General features: G+C 43.9%; 1 protein-coding gene across 3 annotated transcripts in view; it reads right to left on the minus strand.

Moving 5' to 3' along the window:
• Nucleotides 1-529: 529 nt before the first annotated feature.
• ttll5 (tubulin tyrosine ligase-like family, member 5) overlaps nt 530-18692 on the minus strand; it is a 52683-nt gene continuing 34520 nt past the window's right edge. For 2 of the 3 annotated variants that reach the window (XM_019857376.1, XM_019857375.1), the window contains exons 28-31: nt 16600-16798; nt 12597-12778; nt 9194-9276; nt 530-1815 (exon numbers count right to left, since the gene is read on the minus strand). In XM_019857376.1, the coding sequence (XP_019712935.1) occupies nt 1769-1815; nt 9194-9276; nt 12597-12778; nt 16600-16798 (511 nt within the window). In that variant the 3' untranslated portion in view covers nt 530-1768. The remainder of the gene's footprint in view (nt 1816-9193; nt 9277-12596; nt 12779-16599; nt 16799-18692) is intronic. The other variant, XR_002166521.1, reaches the window with a different exon arrangement.

Genomic DNA, 18692 nt, shown 5'->3' on the forward strand with positions numbered 1-18692 from the left:
GGGGGGGGTGGGATTGGGGGGGTACGACCAATCAATTCTTTATTATGGTTGGGATGGGAGAACCTCTCCCTGGATGCTCTGAACTCCTGCTCCCATGCCAGTGTGGTATTGAGCATGGCGGAGGTCTGCTTGTAGGTAGATCTCAGCTTGCATCATTTTGTTCTTTCGACCACGAACTAGTCAAGACTGAATCAACAGCGCAGAATCACTGGTGAACACTAGTTTGTCTCATTTGCTTCAAGGCGCGACTAATCAACCATCGATTGCAGACAATCAATCCAATGCCTAACGAGTGATCATTCGGCCCCTCTCAAAAGAGAACATGAATGTTAGCAAATGAACAATTTCCTCCATCCCAAACTGTAAATGATGTTCTGCTTACTCTTGGAAACACCTTTTTTTCTTTCATTAAAATGACAGTTGGGTTGAGCTGTTTACTAGTATTAGGGCTGGTGTGTTGTTTTTGTTGATGACTAATTGTAGAGCACTTTAATTGAAAGGGTATCGTAGAATCCAGCGAGGCGACCGCAACAATCATCAGATTCCACTTTTATTTGCTGTAATGCTGAGTGTACATTTATGTGTACCTGCAAGTCACTGTCTCACTTTTACTCCTACCAGTAGAAACAAGTCCAAAAAACAGCAACGTTTCCATGCACGAGTGTTGTAAACAGTCAGGAATTGAACAGATTGTCTGTAAACTAAACTATATTAGCGCAGTACAACATATACCGGTACATTGGATTTGGATTCTTATAATAAAGCATGCCACTGGCGTAAAAAACAAAAAACCCAAACAAACAAACACATCATGACCTTTCACATGACAGACAATAATGCACAGCAAAAGTTACAAGATCACCCCGAAATGGATGACTACAATCTGTGCAAACTAAACACGTCAACCAACAACACATGAGATTGACGTGTGCGACATTCAAGTCTTTGACTTCCAAGTCATCACAAAACAAATATGATGAATGTAAAGCTACACAACAGAATAGTTTTATTCACAACACGCCCCTGAGAGACTTCTCGACATATCCACGAGGATGCTGGTCTACATGTGCACCATTAACTTCATCAAATTTCTTCTTTTGTGCTGCAGCAATGGCCCAACAAGGCCTACTTCCAATGTAATAACAGCAATAAATTACTGTATTAAAGTAGCTCCCTGGATAAAAACATCCACGTGTCAGTTTCAGCAAAGGTTGCTATAATTAAACTCATCCTTTGGCCAGTGAGGATTTGGTAACTGTTTGTTTTCATCCTGGACTGGAAGTCAGTGCCTCATGCCAGGAACTTGTCTGCGTGCTTACCATTCACGGGATGTCTCTTGTTGACGGTGGTGGTGGCGGCAGGGGTGGGTTCATGTCAATGGCTTGCATACTAAATGCCAGCGGGGCATCTGTTGAAAGCTATCCGCCTGTGAAATCTTTCCGTCGCATCGGCCATGCCGGAGAGAATGAAGGCGAGAAACTGCTGGCACGGAGAGCGAGCGCAGGCTGGAAAAGGCCATCTGATATTAGGCCGCACGACCAAATCCCAGCCTGCGTCAAAGCTGGGAATTCCGTGCCTGGCACGCGATACGCCATGTCTGCGGCAGTAGAAGAGACAAATTCATCGGAGCCTGGCACATTTTCCGCTGTTGTACTTTCCCAGAATACACCAGTATGCCAGGGCGTGCGTGCGTGCGTGCGTGCGGTTACATACAGAGACACCTGTCAGGCCAGCACAGGCGCAGGACGCGCCTCTGGTCACCCTGGTGTCATCTGGGCTCCTCGACCTGCAGCAGCTTGCGGTACACAGAAAGCCCTACACAGGAAAGCAACACAAATTTGGATTTGACTTTTCCCTGGGAAATTGCAGAAGTGAAGCTGTAACAAAGATGAAATTGCAAATGGCTTGTTCATACATGACAGCATATCACAGCAATCCACAGACCTTCTCCAATAAACACGATCAGAAGCACTGACCTACAGTTACAACCAAAATCCTAGCGGGGACAGGGGGCCCCTCACAGAAGACCTCCGAAATGCTTGGGGGCCCCAAAAAGTGTTCTCATCGCCATTTCCACCCCCGGACTGACGCCCGTGATCCTGCATACTGTGAAGCAGTAATGTAGTAAAAGGTTATTTAAGCCTGGGGGAGCCTGGAATTTGATGCTCCGTGAAATACTGTACATCACTTTGGGCCCAACCACTTTAGTGCCATAAACAATTTGATTTACTTTTTTTATTTAATGATAAGACAGCTTTAGATACTCTGCCACACAAAAAAACAAATTAAGGAATCGTCGCTGATGCGCTTTCAGCCATTCATTCAACAGTACAAACAGTGTAACACACAAATACAATGACAAAGTATTCACAAGGAGCTGCTGTAGGCCAGAACTCACACCCAGAAGGTCACAGGCAGTCTAACCGGCAAACCCAACTACATTTTCTGTCATTCTGAAGGCTACGCCCCTTAACTCATTCACTCCCAAAGACGTTTTTAAACGTCTTTTCAGACTTGGTCCAGAATTGGCTGGTACTGAATGAGTTAATAGCACAAATGCAACACACAAAAACTACAGTAATTTATTTGTTTATGTTCCCTTATTGTTTTTTTTTTTTTTTGATTTTCTATCATACCATGCCATTTTTCTTCATTAAAAAAAAACGGACTGAAAATGGTGGTGTGCTAAATTGATTAACAAGCATGGAAGCACGGAACAAATTTAATTTGTAAGTCAAGGTTGCACTTACTCTTTCCTAAGGCTGCTTTCAGTCATGAATGGACTCGTCACATTTCTCCCCCTGATGGCACCACTGCCAGTGGAGTTAACAGCGCTTTCGCGATGACGCTGACCTCAAGAGAGCCTAGCAAGGGAGGGACACGAGCAAGATGTGCTCGCCGCGGCGCCTCATCCCATCGCCTGGCGCGCCGCCTGATGTCCAGTAGAAAAGGCATTCCGAGTACAGTTTGAGCGGCCGTGTGCATTTGTGCTCCCAAACAGTATTCCCTTTCATTCCCTCTCTGCACAGTCTGTTTATTTTGGTGCTCGTCTATGCCGCGAGGCCTGACTGAAATGGAAAACTGACTTCCAGGCCGATGACATGACAGCTGGAAGCGGCTTCCTGTAGCTCAGCGAAAGAGATAAAGGAAAAGCATTTCCCTTCCCATTCCGTGCACCTCCACAAGTGGGGAATAATACAGTCCGTCTTTGCAGGCCGGAATGAATCCCATCCAGTTTCTGGGCTCAGACAGGACCACTTTAGTTCCAAACGTTTGAATGATGCTATACACTTTTAGCCTGATTAATGTAACGATCAAAACTAGTTTACCATTCCCTTCAATGACATTCATATTGAATTTGATGAAAAATCCAATTCAAATTAAATGTGCTTACAAGATCGCGATCAATGTTTATTTGAAGTCTGAGAACATAAATAGTAGAAATCGGGCAAAAGGGGCCCAACGGGCAAGCATCCATAACATTGGATATGAGATTTTACACTTAACAAGGCAGATTTATCACTGCTGTTCAGCCCGCCAGATTACAGCATTTTACACTGCACTTCCTGCTTGTGCTCTTATTTTGATACCCATTCACACCATTTCTGGTGAACTATGTAGCGGCCTGAGGCTAACTTTACGGCAACAACGGTTATCTGAGGAGGCTTTTCCGTCACGCTTTGCTGCTATAACTCTTGTGATTGTGTTCTGCCTCTTTAATGTGTCATTTTGTCCAGACAGAGTGATGATATAGTTACAGTGCTGTTTTTTCTAGTCATGAATGAAATCAGTGCTATAAACTGTATAATGAAATGGCCAGTCAGTAATCAATAGAAATATATTTGTACAGGAAGGTGCCAGTTATTTTAAAGTCTTGGCGACACCTTATATTTGATTTCAAAATGGGTCTGTGGAGCGGAAGGAATATAATGCGTGGGCTGTAAGAAACTAAAACTAATAGGCTACAAGAGTAGTGGCCCTAAGAGCATATATCGCAGCCAGCGGGACTATAACAGAAAGCACATATTATTCACTCCAGCCTGCCTACAGCAGACGGTGCCAATTAAGGCAGCAATTATCTTGAGCAGCCTAATTTCCAAAGGGGAATATGGTTTGGTTCAAGGCATTACAGTACACATTTTAGTGTTTCCTATCACAAAAGACATACAGTGTATCTTACAAAAACCCCTTCACACACACACACACACACACACACACACACACGCGCACAAATTTTCAACAACGCTTATCCTGACGGGGGTCGCGGTAGTTGCTGGAGCCTATCCCAGCTGACTTCGGGCGAAAGGCTGAGTAACTCCTGACTGGTCACCTGTCAGTCACAGGGCACATATAGAGCCCAACAACCATACACACCAAGATTCACACTGTCACTGAGTGGGAACCGATCCCACGCTGCCCGTACTACTACACCATCAGCGCCAACTGCCAAATTTTCCAGCAGTGTGCCGTATATATATATATTTATATATGGATCAATATTCCGATTTCTTGGACGTAGTATTTTAAATGTTCTGTAAAGTGCTCAAGTCACAGCTGCAGCGGTTGTGAAAGAGCGACATAAATCATGCTGAATTGTATTGTATTCCCTTTAGCGTAGCGCCATCTAGTGGATGCGTAATGCAACCTTAGTCACTATTGTAGCTCCTATTCTTTGTGCCTTATAATGCGGTGCGCCCTCTTTATGAAAACAGTTTTAAAATAGGCCATTGATTGACGGTGCGCGCCTTATACTCCGAAGCGCCTTATAGTGCAGAAAATACAATGTGTGTGTGTGTGTGTGTGTGTGTGTGTGTGTGTGTGTGTGTGTGTGTGTGTTTGTGTGTGTGTGTGTGTACACACAAAGTTTTCGTTTGGCTTGAAATAACGACAGACTGATTGGCAAAATTCACTGATGCGCCCACCTCTGTCACACTGTATATGTTATTTAACCTGCTGGGAGTCCGTTCAAAATGGTTTCAATAATGTCACTGATCTAAATGTATCTCCTTTAAAGTCATCTGGTGCTTTTGTACTGCAATGTCAGTTTACATTCTGACAACACACGTTGCGCACCGGCAGTGCATGCAAGATAAGGGGAGTCGAATCAAACTGAACTGTACTTCAGCTCACTTCTTTAAATCGGTCCTTCAGTAGCTTGCACCTGAATGAGGCGATGGCAGCCGGCAACAAGGTTTGTCCGCCTGATTCTGATAAAGAGTCCTCGCCCTGACACGATCCGACACTCACTCATTTCCTCCTCAGACTGAAGGCAATAAATCTTCTCTCAGTCAGCGGCTGCAGAGGCTTGAGAAGCTGACGATGCGGGCCAAGAGTAGGCCTGTACAACACATGCGACTCATATTCCCCCCGGGTTTGTACGCTTTGATCGAACCTTAAAGGAAAAAAAAAAAAAACGCCATTGCTTTCATGTCACAAAAATTGACAAGAGTAACACACCGGAGAGCCGGGCAAAAGGCGGCGCACAAAAGCAGGGTTGTCTGAGCAAAGAGAGGAAGAGATTAGGAGGGTTTACAAGAGAGAGAGATAAAGGGAAAGTGTGATTAATGGTGAGTGACAGCTGATCACAGAGAATGCTCTCCATTTGCAGTTGCTGTCACAGTCAATCAGTGCGGCGCAGTCATCTCATTGCAAAGGTAAACCGGGCGTGCACAGAGCTCCACAAAGGCTGTGGCCCTTCTAATAACACTCGGCTCCCTCCCTCCTCCGAAACACCACACTGGATCTCTGTTTCACTCCACTTTAATTGTCAATGCATGGACAGAATTGACCTGCACAATCACGGAATAATTCTCAATATTGCCCTAAAGCAGAGAATCTTGCTTCGAAAAAGAAAGGAAGCAGACCTTCAAACGTTTGTTTTTATTCCAATTGCCTCAGTAACCAGCTCAATTGAATGTTTACTGGTACGTTTTATTTCACGTAGTGAAGTCAAATGAAAAAGTATTGTGAACTTTATGGAAAAAGGAGATTTTTGTTAAGAGTTGTGAAGGGGTGGATCATGTGACACACCGGAGCCAACCAAAATCGGATGCAAATCCAGACAAAAAATGCAGACACGCACGTGTCGTTTATTTTCTCCTTAAATTTGAGTCACAGTGGAATATTCCCTTCACCCCCGCACGACAACGTAAATGGTAGAGTCCTGTGATGTCGAACACTAATATGTTGTCATTTGGCTTCCTCGAGCCAGAACAAAAATATGGTCGCCCAGAAATGTGTTGATGTTTTGTTCAATTTAATTGATTTTCTTGTGGTTGGAGTCGTAATGGAAGTGTTGCCGCCGTTCCCGTATTAAAAAAAATTGTAAAGTCCGGTTATTTCTACATCATTCTTAGTGTATCCTTGGTATGATGTTAAAAAGGCATCTTGTTTATGTTAACTTGTTGCATTTTAATAATATTTTATTTTGCATCTCAAGTTAACTGTTAACGTATGCGCGGCTTAACAGTAAAGGCCATTCAATATTGACTGCCGCGTTATTGCCAGCGCGAGAACTGTCACCGACAAACCTTTTTAACAGCATTTTTATATATATATATAATTAAAAGAAAGCCAAGAAACACTTTCAGAAAAACATTGCTGGAGTTTGGCAAGATTGCAGAGACGAAAGAAGGGTGTTTTGCAAACATGACGGATGTGATTGTTTAGGGCAGGGGTGCCCAAACTTTTTTGACCGAAGAACTTTTCGATCAACCAACCTGCCGGGATCGACCCGTTACTCCGCATATGCACGCACGCATGCACGTACACACGCATGCCATGACGAGCAACAGCCTGACACTGAGGCATGAGACACACTTTTGCAGCCTGTTAACCATCATAGCTCACGCGTACCGTTTTAAAATGCTTCTCTCGGCCCTCCAGATTCCCATTCTTTGCCCGTCCCCTCGGTGAATTGAACAAAATAAACTCTGAATGAGAATAATGATAACGATAAAAGATTAGCGCAACAACTCTGAGCGCAAGCTGCAACTGCAGACTGCTGAGCGCTAACAACTTCCGGTGACGCAATCACACGCCACTGTAGGTTTAAGATGACCTGTTTCTTTTTTAAATACTTTTTGTGAAAGTGAGACTGATAGAATGATTAGGGTGCAGTGTGCATTAACACAAAAAATATATTACTAACATGCACAGAGACACCGTCTTTTTTCCTCTACACCCCTCGGATCGACGCAATGGGCACCCCTGGTTTAGGGTAAATTGGTGTTAAACCTGACTCCCAAATCAGTCACAGTAGGGGAAAGGAAAAAGTTGTGTCCGAGAATCGAGACAGAGGAAATGAAGGAGGAACGAAGCTGGTGGGGATTGCCGATGTGATAGCTTCCATTTTGGAGCTGTTCAACTGAAAGAAAAAAAATCACTCATCCAAGCCTTTATCTCCTTTAGGCAGGAGTTCAAATGAGTGACACAGCAGGGAGGAATGGGGTAGGGGGTGACCCTGAGATAGAGCAAGGGTATTGTATTCCGTGCCTGTTGACGACACGACTGAGGGGAAGCATGTAAATGTTGAAGAGAGTTGGACAGAGAAGAGTGCCCTGGGGGACCCCACAAATAACAGTTGTGGAGGCGCAAGTTAGCATCCCCCAGGGCTACCAACTCGGTCTCTGAGTGTGTGTGAGAGAGTTTGCGTGTTTGGACCATGCTCCCCCCCCCCCCACCCTAATTCCAAAAGCAGCCTATGTTATAAACTAACCTGCAGCTCATGCTTGAACTGACGTACTAGGCTTCGGCACTCCTTTTTTGGCGCACTCTGAATAACCAAAGAGCACATTTAAACCACGCGCTGAGTTTCCGAACAGCCGGAGTGAAGCGGTGCACGGTCGGCGTGTATTTCTGAAAGCAAATGAGAGGTGCGAGTCCGAGCTCTACTCTTCTTGGTTTCTTGTTTTTATGTAACAAATTACTCCCAAAAATGTAATTTATACTATGAAGCAACTTATATGTTTTTTCTTCTTCATGATGCATTTTTTGACAGGCTGACTTTTCACTTAAAATCTGGAGCAACTAAGAGTCCGAAAACGCTGTAAATTAATTTGTGACAAAAATTGAATGTTTTGTGTGCTTACATTGACATATCTCCTTTTTATTCAAAATATTGATTCTGAAAAGGAACCTTTTTTACCAAATTTGTTGGGCTGTACTCATTTACAGTGAGCGCTGTACATGTTCAATTGAAAAGAATGGTAAAAGGATGGTGATGATGTTTGCATACATTGAAAGTTGACCCTATAAGGTGCTGGTCAAGGCTTTTTTTAGGCTCATGAGTACAGCATCTACCGCAGCCTCCTGTGCCCTCCAAGATGGAAAAAAAATGCATTGTGAAATGCCGAAGTTGTTCCCAACGGATCCAGTTACAGTAATTGATGAGTTTATAAGATGTTTGTTAACCTAGGCCAGGCTTCAATACTTTGAGGAGAATGAAAGAAATGTTCTGGTCACACACACACACACACACACACACACACACACACACACACACACACACACACACACACATTTTTATATTGTGGGAGGCGCACAGCTTGCGTATTTTTCCAACAGCTCAGTTTGGACGAACGCAGGCTGATCTCTGCCTGGGCTTGACTGTGACACTCAAATGAAGTGATAAATGGTATGATTTGCTAATGCTAATGCTGCGATGGAAAAAGGCCCGTGATCAGACAAACAGATGTGCGGTGTATCGGTGAAAACTGCTTAATATCACCGGTGCTGCAATAACCTCAACACTTTGCCGGGCCGCCGGCTCGTGATGGAAAGAGCGGCTCAGAATCCAAAAGATGACGGGACACACGTGAGTGCAGAAACCCACAAGTGCAGCACATTAGCCGCAATAAACCCAAAGCTGGTTTTTGATTCTCTCGGTGCAAGTGAACAAGATTTTGGCAAACAGAGAGTAAGTGGAACTGTGGAGAATTGTCCAACAGATGGGAATGTCCTCTCTGTTTCAAGATGCCATCATTGTTCAGCCTCTTTTATTCATCCTTCAGCGATGACATCACCTCGGCTAAGTTATTCCAATCTATCTAACTGCCTTTACACAGCACCGGGAGAGCAACACAGAGGTAAAAATATCCCATGGTGCTTATCAGTTCTCCATGTCCTGGCTCCGATCATTCACACTAGCACCAGAACTTTCAGTGCACGTGCAGAACCGTAGCATAAGACCCACCTGTCTTAGCACAGATGGCCTCGTAGACCAAATGCTGCCCGCTGGTCACGCTTCCATCGGCTGTCATCTGAGTGGACGTCTGCCTATTTCGAGGAGAGATAATATAATAAGATAACGGCCAGTGGAGAAGTGAAAATATTATGAACAGCTGACTTTGAATTTGATTTTGGATTGAAGTAGTACATACCCAAAACATTTTTTCCATGACTGCATCGCTTGGGAATGTATTTGAGTATCACACCAGTAACCTTACTTACTTATGTTGAATATGGTCAGGCAATAGTTGGGGTCATGATATTATTTCTGATCATCTTGGTATGCAAATGTCGAGGACAAGGTAAGTGGAAGTCGAAAAAAAATTGCAACTATGACTTTTACATTCAATGCTAAGAAACATTTAATCAACTGACGCTATTAATCAATGCTAAATGGAGTTACCTTCGTTTTAATGGCCGAGGCTGTGGCATAAGGCGGTATAATGGTATTAACGAAGTGACAAGTAGGCGCACAGACATCTGTCTTGCAGCATGAATCGTGAATGTGTGTGCTTTTACATGGTGCATTTATATCAAAGTGTTTCACCATGATGCCTGCAGATTGCAGACATGACACATTACAAGGGCCTTTTTTTTCCCCACAAAATCAAACAGCAGTAAATCATCGTAAAAGCCAGCGAGGCGTGGAGCAGGAGCAGGCATGTCTGTAACTGTATACATTCACTCTGTTAAGTATTTTTTTGTTTGGGATGGAGGGGGGGCGGGTGGTGGGGAGACAATAAATAAAGCTTAGCTGGTATTAACCTCTCACCCCGTGGCGACCGCCTTCCAGAAGAGCATTAACCAGGTAATGAGGGTACACACTGCCTCCTTGTAAGGGGCTGCACAGTTGTTCTTTCATACCATTACACAACCACAAATAGAATTGGCCCTCTTTAAGCGTGGCATACTTTGACAGGAAGCAACTCCTTTCATATGGAGAGGGTGGATAGGGGGCGGGTGGGTTGCGGGGAACTTGACCTCAGGGTTTTCACATCACTTTCTTTGTCAACAATCTCTCATTCGGTCACTTTGAGAGCCGGGCAGCCAGAAACGCTGCATGTGGCTTCAACTCGAAGAGTGCGATTAAGTGTACACCTTGTTGTGCGCACAGGTAACTTGCCTGTTGTAATGTTATTCGGACTGACCAAAGGAGATTGAGTTCAACCATAAACAGGCTTTTGGCAGCTCCAGCGTGTATACGGTACCCTGTGCAAATAACTCCCGTTGTGGCTGATTAATAGGGAGTGAAAGCGGCAGCGAGGCTGACATTAATGGCACTCCTGTAATTGTCACCCTATTAGTAATGCCACACGACAGCCAGCGGTTTCCGTAGCTACAGCTGGGACTCGCCAAAGCGCGCAAACAAAATACCAAACAGGCCCATTTATTTGTGTTACAAATTGCTGCTTTCAAAGGCTTCGCTGAAGTCATCCCACCGTTAAGACCTCGCAGCGCCTCGGGTTGGCAGCTGCGGTATGTTGATAGGACAGAGAACGTTGCTCGACCCATGTGATACCAACTTCAGGCAAATTTGCCGCACATGCGTGTGCCACATGTTGGCTGAGGCAGAAAGTCGGCAGTATAAAAGTGATCTTGGCTCCTTGCAGCTTCTCCATTCCAGCCAGTATCAATGTTAGGGCTGGACTTTGGGGAGATTGTGAAGTTTTTGATTGTCACTCCATATTCAAGCGGCGGCATCGGTCATGTGGTGGTGAATGGTGCTGCTTTGGGTTTGGCTCCCTGCCCCAGCACTCAGCCATTGGATATCTACAGTGCCGGTCCCAAATCTGGCTCAATGCGCGTATTGCATCAGCAAGGGCATCCGGCGTAAAAAACTGAGCCGTACAAATCATGGGAGTTACAAACATGACTCACTGGGTCGATGCTTGAGAAGCCAGAGGAGCAGATGAGTTGCGACATCTTGACGCAATGGAATAATGTTCGCTTTGTCTGCATCTGGTAGACACTTTTGCGTTATTATGATGGATGGCGTTCTCATGACTAGCTCTACATTTAAATTGCCTATCTCCACAAATGACTAGGCCTTTGTGAAACAGTCCCACAAGTGAAACATTCCTCCGATAAACAGATGAAACGAGCCAGTGTCACACTGATCAGTGGCACGTTTGTACTGTATGGTGCGGTGTGCAGTTGAATAGCCGGTGAGGGGAAGGTGGATAACCTTGAACTGTATGAATAAACCAAGCACAGTGATTCCATTGTAAGTCGACAGGCTTAGGCATACACTGGGATGAATATCAGATAACAGCAGGATAAGGTTGCCCCTAAAATGAGCGCTAGAAGGGAAGCAACTTATTATCCCACCGTTCTCTGCAAACAATCATCTCTATTCCCCCGGACAGAGTTGAATTTTCTGTCACTCGTTTCCATTCTCTTTCTTCTTTCGTTGCATTGTTTCCATCAGTGCTTTTTGGTCCTGAAGCTTCCGTTTTTCCCACACTCTCCCCTGTCACACTGGTCGACCACAAAAATGCAGCACGGAGGAGAGTGTTGGAGGAGAGGGGGGTCGGCTTTGGGGAGGGGAAGGTTGCTCTGGAATTCCACATGCAGTGGGTAAACACGGCAACTGCCAGGAAGACACACACACGCGCGCACGCACACACACACACCCAGGAGCAAACACGACACCTAACCGGCTGCACTAACCTTCACTACAAGCCCTGGGCTGCACCTCTGTTCATTTAACAACAAAGTATTAGCTTGCCAGCAAGGTGAATGAATGAAAACACGGCAGCAAACAGAGCACTTCCGGGCCAGTCTCCACAATAGTAACATTCTCCCGTCAGGCTTTCAACAAGCCTGCTAACATCCACACCGTATGTAAACATGGCGAAATATACTGTACAGTGTGCACAGCTGTAACCTCACGGACAGATTTTGTGAGTGTGATCAAGCCATCGCACCTGCAGAGAGCATTAAACTAATAGAGGAGTCTCTGATCACAGGGGTTTGTCTTTTTTGTGTAATTTGGCCAAATGGTGTGGTAATAAAGTCAGAAAGTGAGTGGGGGAACTCGCCGTTAAGCACCGTTTCACTCTTTTCCTTTAATTTTCCCTCCTGTGCTCTTCAGCTTATCTCCAAACCAAACAGGATTTAAACGGCGCTGCGAGCCCGGCCCTTCCACTGAACCACGTTGTGTTTATGGTTCAGGCAGAAATCGGGCCTGTGTGGAGGTTGTTTACCGAAGAGGCAGATCCACCCTGCAGCCAAAAGAGACGTGGAGCACAGCGCACATGTTGGAACTCTCATTAGAATTAGCCTTGTCCTCTTGAACTTCACGACGCCATATATTCTCACGCCAGAAGCAACAAGAATCAGGAGTAAATACGGAAGGCAGCGCTTACTTGACGAGGCGTGCTGTTGCTGGTTTCCTGATCGTGCCCTCTCGGGCCTCGCTGGGTGGCTTTGGGGAGAGAACGGAACTATCACGGGTCCTGATGTGACTGTGATGGGGTGGTCCAGTAGAGCTGGAAGATTTTGTGGGAACCTTCGCATATGGAGCGCTTGCTTCGTCTGAATGTTGATCCTAAGGGACAAGAAGTTTAAATTAGACTTGCCCTCCATTTTGTATTCCAATTACTGTGCAGGAAGGAAGTACCCCAGCTAACCGACACACTTAACCCTTTCAGGGATAGCGGTTACTACAGTGGACGTCTTATCATGTTATCTGGTTACAGGATACATGATGGGGTTAAACTCTTCGGTTAAATTAATAAGCTTTAAAAGATTTTTTTTTTTTTGCTTTGCCTGTGTGGCAGTTGGCAACCATTGTGTAAAGTACAGTGCATATAATAAAGAGACAGGGGTGGAACAGTATCACCAATCATGTCATTTTTCAACGAAACAAATCACATTGACATGTTTTGCCATTGCCTACACTCAAATGAGTGCCATTGTAGTTTGATTTTTTTTTTTTTTTAACCAGGACTTTGGGACGATTTTATCCGACTTCTCTCCATCCGTATCCAAAGCTGGAGACTTTGGGCAATAGTTGAAAGCCAAATTCAGATTTCCTCACAGCTTTTTCCAAGAAAGTGTCCTGCCTTGCAAATGGGGTGTCGAACTACACTACGACCTGCAGGGGAAAACTACACTAGATGTTCTGGGAGTCAACCAAGGAGGAACTGCAGGGTGAAGTGATTTTTTTTTTAATTTTATTTATTTTTTTATAAGATCATTATAATGAATGATGCCACTGATGTTACAGTTCAAAATGACATGCCATATTGAAAGAGAGCAAGATAATCTTTTTTATTGCAATTGGCTGCACTAAAAAGCAATTCTTTGTTTGCTTAAAGGAGTACTTCAAAGACTTGGGTGGAAGAGGTTTTCCGTTCCAAACTGTTTCTGACATAATATTTTAGGGCTGCACTTCAATCCATCCTTACAGCGCTGATAAAAGTGTTGCATGTGCAGTTGCATATGGTTATCTAAGATGCTGATGGTCTTCGAGCTTCACAGTACGGTAAGACCTTCAAAGGGCCGCCACTGGGATTGAGAATATCTGATGTAATTTCTGTGCAGATAAATGAGAATCTGAGTTTCCAGGTTGCATGGCCTGTGGCTGCATTTCAGTTTGAGCAAGGCCAGGAAGGGCACCTTTGTTTGGCTGCCAGGTGGCCTCAGGCCAAGCCCACGGAGGAGCCGCACAGTCTGCACCCAATCAGTGAAACGTGGAGGGGAGAGTCAGAACAGCCCCCCTTGACTATTTCTCCCTCCCGGAAACCCTACAAATATGGACACTCACGCTTCCAATGGGAGAGCCAGGGAGGTGCGCTTGGGTAGCCAAAAGCCAATTTTAAAAAACACACTGAAAAAAAAAAATAGAATGAAGTCATGTAGTTGATGGGATTGTCTTGCACAACATTCCTGGACTGCCGAAAAAAAACAAAAAAAGAATATAGATTTAACAGGCAGTGAAGAAGTTGTCAGGACAAACTGTCGGGAAGATGCACGTGGGTGGAATGAACAGAAAACGACAGCAAAGATTGGACTGGGGGTAATCAAATATAACTGGAGTCCACCTTTCTATGAGCACAGTTTATGAGGGTTGCGTGACTGGATGGCTCCAGCACTTCATTCATTGAGCAATGGAGCCAATGATTTCGTGGGATATTCCTGAGTCCATTTTGCTTAGCGGATGAAAAGTGTTCAATCGACTGAATGATGACGGACCAGAGTAGAGTGATCGCATTAAAGTGCCCTGTATGGAGCTGCTGGAGCAAGCCAAGACAAATGTCACGTGAATTGCATGAATTGAGCCTCAGCTCTGAAGATGAAAAAACAATGAGGTGGGAGAAACGGCATTACTGAGAACAGCTTGGAAAAAAGTGCTTGCTTCCAGTCATTCCACACTGTAAGCTGTCCCATGGCACCCTCCTGTCTCCACTTCACTCCATCTTTGTGTTGACTCCACAAAATCCACTGGAAAATGAATAAATGCGCTCCTCCTCGGGATCATCTTTCAGAGCCACTGTGCAGAAACACGGCGGTGAGGACTACGTGTTTTTCCTCAAGACGTAAAATGTCTCTCGTCTTCAGAAAAGTTAGGCAAGCAGATCGGAGAAAATGACTTCGATGTTTTAATGATGACACTTGACTTTCCTTGTCCAAACTCGGAAAAATAACACCTCCTTCACTCATGGGTAACATTCCTTGATTACTTAAAATCCAAGCCTGGCTGCGTAACCCAGCCAAACAACGTAGTTTTGAGTCAGGAGGCACGTTCGGCTCGCCAGGAATGAGCTTCTATGAAGTGGGATGTTCTCATTGAAAGACCAAGTGGTTTAGATGGAGATTCTCGGAATAGCTTTGGAAATGCTAACATAAAAGCATCCCCTTCATGTGGGCGCTTCTTGGACAGCACACTACTTAGGTAAGGTAATGTTTTGTGTGCGCGTGTGGGTGTGTGTGTGTTTTAAAATGAAGGAGTCAAACGTTCACGGACAAGTCACTCAGATTTCATCTGTGCTCAGTATCCATTCTTCCATCCATTTTCCGATCCGCTTAGCCTCACAAGGGTCGCAAGGGGTGCTGAAGCCTATCCCAGCTGTCTTCGGCCAGTAGGCGGGGGACACTCTGAACCGGTTGCCAGCCAATCGCGGGGCACACAGAGACGAACAACCATCTGCGCTCACATTCACACCTAGGGACAATTTCAAGTGTTCAATCAGCCTGCCATGAATGTTTTTGGAATGTGGGAGGAAACCGGAGTACCCAGAGAAAACCCACACAGGCCCGGGGAGAACATATAAACTCTACAAAGGGAGGCCGGAGCTAGAATTGAACCTGGCACCTCAGCACTGTGAGGCCAACGCACTAACCACTGGACCACCGGGCCGCCGTGCTCAGCATTTCTTCTGAAAGTTAAAATCAATCCTAAACTTAACAAATTTAGACTTCACCATTAAAAGGAATATTAAAAATGCTTACACCCAAACTGTGAATAAAATAATAATCTAAAGTATTGTATACCAAAGTCCCTGTGTTTAACAGCACCCCCTCAAGTGGCCTGTTCAAGCTGTCTCTGGTTTGACTATCGTGTATGATATCTAGTGTGTACAGTAATCCCCTACATATTAGTTGCATGAAAAACTCACCTATTTGCATTTTTGTGGGGGGGGGGGGGTTGTGTGAAATACTCTAGGATGCCACAAAATGCCAAAAATGCCATCAAAGCCCTGTTGTAGAGTAACTTGTGTCAAGTAAGTACAATATATTGAGGTGATACGTCTCGACTAAGAATTTTTACATGTCAATGAGAAGACAAGTTTAGCCTGGGTTGTTATTGGAAGTTGTAGGGAACCTTTTTTTGGTTTGTTTTTAACTTTGTAAGTTTGAAATCATATCAAACTGTTTTGGGGTCATATTTTTGGGTATATATATCTATCTATATATATATCTATATATCTATCTATCTATCTATCTATCTATCTATCTATCTATCTATCTATCTATCTATATATATATATATATATTTTTTTTTTTTTTCCTTTGTATTTATTTCTTTCTTTCATTGGGACAGTTCACGTTAATCAACACAAGAATAAATAGTGTAAATGCCCCGGACTTGGCATGAACGCTAGTTTGCAGCCGTAGTCCAATGGCAGGTTTCTAAAATAGCATAGTGAGACATATAAAACTTTAAAACCACGATGACAAAAATAAGAACCAAATCGGTAAGCCATCAGAAAACAGATAATATGGTTTTAACTATTAATATAAGCAATTGTAAACATTTTTTTTTCATCTATCACAGTTTTTCGCTATTCATGGCAGGAGTCAGTTTGTATTCACTGCAAATCACAAGGGGTTATGATCATGAAGAGTGAGTGATACTGTTGGTACCTGGTATCCACAATGGCTCTGGTCCAACAATCGCCGCGGCTGAATTCTTTGCGGTTGCATTTGCTGGCCAGCAAACTGATGCTGATGGTCTCCACTCACACGATAGCAGCTCCGCTCAGGATTCGACACCGTAACAGTGCTGACGTCGCTGTTAGTCTGTCTGTCACCGGAAACGTCTCCATCATTCATCTGCCCCTGACTTAAGATTGCAAAGGTTTCAGATTGAAGGGATGTAGTTAGTAGAGAACAACACATTTTCTGCTACTTCTCCCTAATTCATGAAAAAATAGTCCCATGCCCAAACTACAATAAGCTATAAATTATAAAACTCTATGGCAAACATTTTTCTGAAGAAATAGTTCATTTCAGACCTAATTTCAGAATCAACATTTCACATAACTGGCAACTAAAAATGGTGTATGCATTATAAATTGTAATTGCGTTAATTAAATAAATAAACACCTGCAGAGGCATAAGATGATTCTCTTGCCCTATTTAAGCATGTTAAACTTCGATGATATATCTAGAGAGTCAGCTCGCAGCTCATATCAGGCTGTCAGAGACATTGGATTTAAGTGTGCAAATCAGAGTCAAAGTCGAGGGCAAAGCTTGTGGCAGCCCGACAGCAAACCAAAAACTTTGCCTCAGTACTCCCAGAGCTTCACGTTCCATTCACATCACAAAGCCACAACCTGGAAAGAAAACCGTTTGACCAGCAACACGAGTTTGTAACTGGATTATCTGTTATTAGAACTAAGCCGTTTTCTTTTTTCTTTTTTTTTTATAACCACCGTTGGAGAATAGAGGAGACCGGCCTCATCCTCAGACATACTTATATTCAATCAATTGTTCCCTTATGACCCAAAGATTCCAGGAGCAATGGAACTAATTTTAAGAGCATTTCTGCATTTCATTTGACCTCATCTGAGGAACCCGCTAGACCGTGATATGTGGATGCATGATGACATCAACAACAACAAAAACCAAGACGGATATGGCATTTAACATTACAACACCGCCTCTGTTTAACCATTAATGTCCAATCCTTTTATCGAGTGAACAGAAGGGAGCAAATGAAATCATTGTGGTCCATAGATGGCAGGGTCCCTTAAGTTAAAAAAAACAAAAACACTGAATGTGAGATTTTAACCCTTTCGAGGATAGACGTTACTATAGTGGACTGCCTATCATGTTATCAGGTTACAGGTTATCATTATTGGTGCATGAAAGGGTAAAAACAGAAATAGAAAGATTTTGTAGAATACACCTATTCCATAATACAAAACATGTTGTTATTGATTTATAGATTTTGGCCAATCGTATGCTCCCAAATTGCAGGAAACCATTTTGACAGGCCCTTTTTCTAGCACTTTGGGTTCCAAAGGTAAAATGGCGAGGTGGCACACTACTTTCGTCTATAGAGTGAGGCTGTGTTTGACCAACCAGCAATGTTCAGCCATGTAGCGCCACTCCAACTTCAAAAAGTGGAATTAAATGATGATACAGTACTACTGCTTTACGGTACGACAGCGGGGAAATGCACAATAATGGAGCAATATTAGGAGCTATTGGAGGTTTGTTATCATCCTAAAAAATACCACACTTTGAACCATCTAAGTGCAAGCGTAAGTCAAGAGAGCAAATTGCTTGTTCAATCTAGACCACCTCACACAAGCCATTAAAAGACTTTTAAGTCCACTGAGGATTGAATCCAAGACATTCAGCATGGAAAGCAGACTACCACTACAATGATGCAGGAAATTAAATCTAAATCAAGTTCTCTGTCCCCTGAGTAGATTGTCCTCGTGGTTTTCCTGCCTGCATTGTGATACTGTTTCTATATCATGACAATAAACGCTTTTGAAAAGCCTAATCCATCACAGACAAGCAGCTCGTGCGTATAGTGTGTTGCACTACTTTAGGCTGGCCCCAGCTAAAAATAATGCCCTAAAGAGCACTATCGGAAGCAGTGAGGAGAGATTGGACAAAAATAGAGAGTGAAACTAGCCCGGTTTAGGAAATTAGATCCCAAAGGGGTCTTATTGAGGGGGGGAAAAAAAAAGTTCTTGAGAATTCCCCCAATTTCATTTTTC

The sequence above is a fragment of the Hippocampus comes genome, unplaced genomic scaffold (assembly GCF_001891065.2).
Source record: "Hippocampus comes isolate QL1 unplaced genomic scaffold, H_comes_QL1_v1.1 scaffold32, whole genome shotgun sequence".
NCBI lineage: Eukaryota > Metazoa > Chordata > Actinopteri > Syngnathiformes > Syngnathidae > Hippocampus > Hippocampus comes.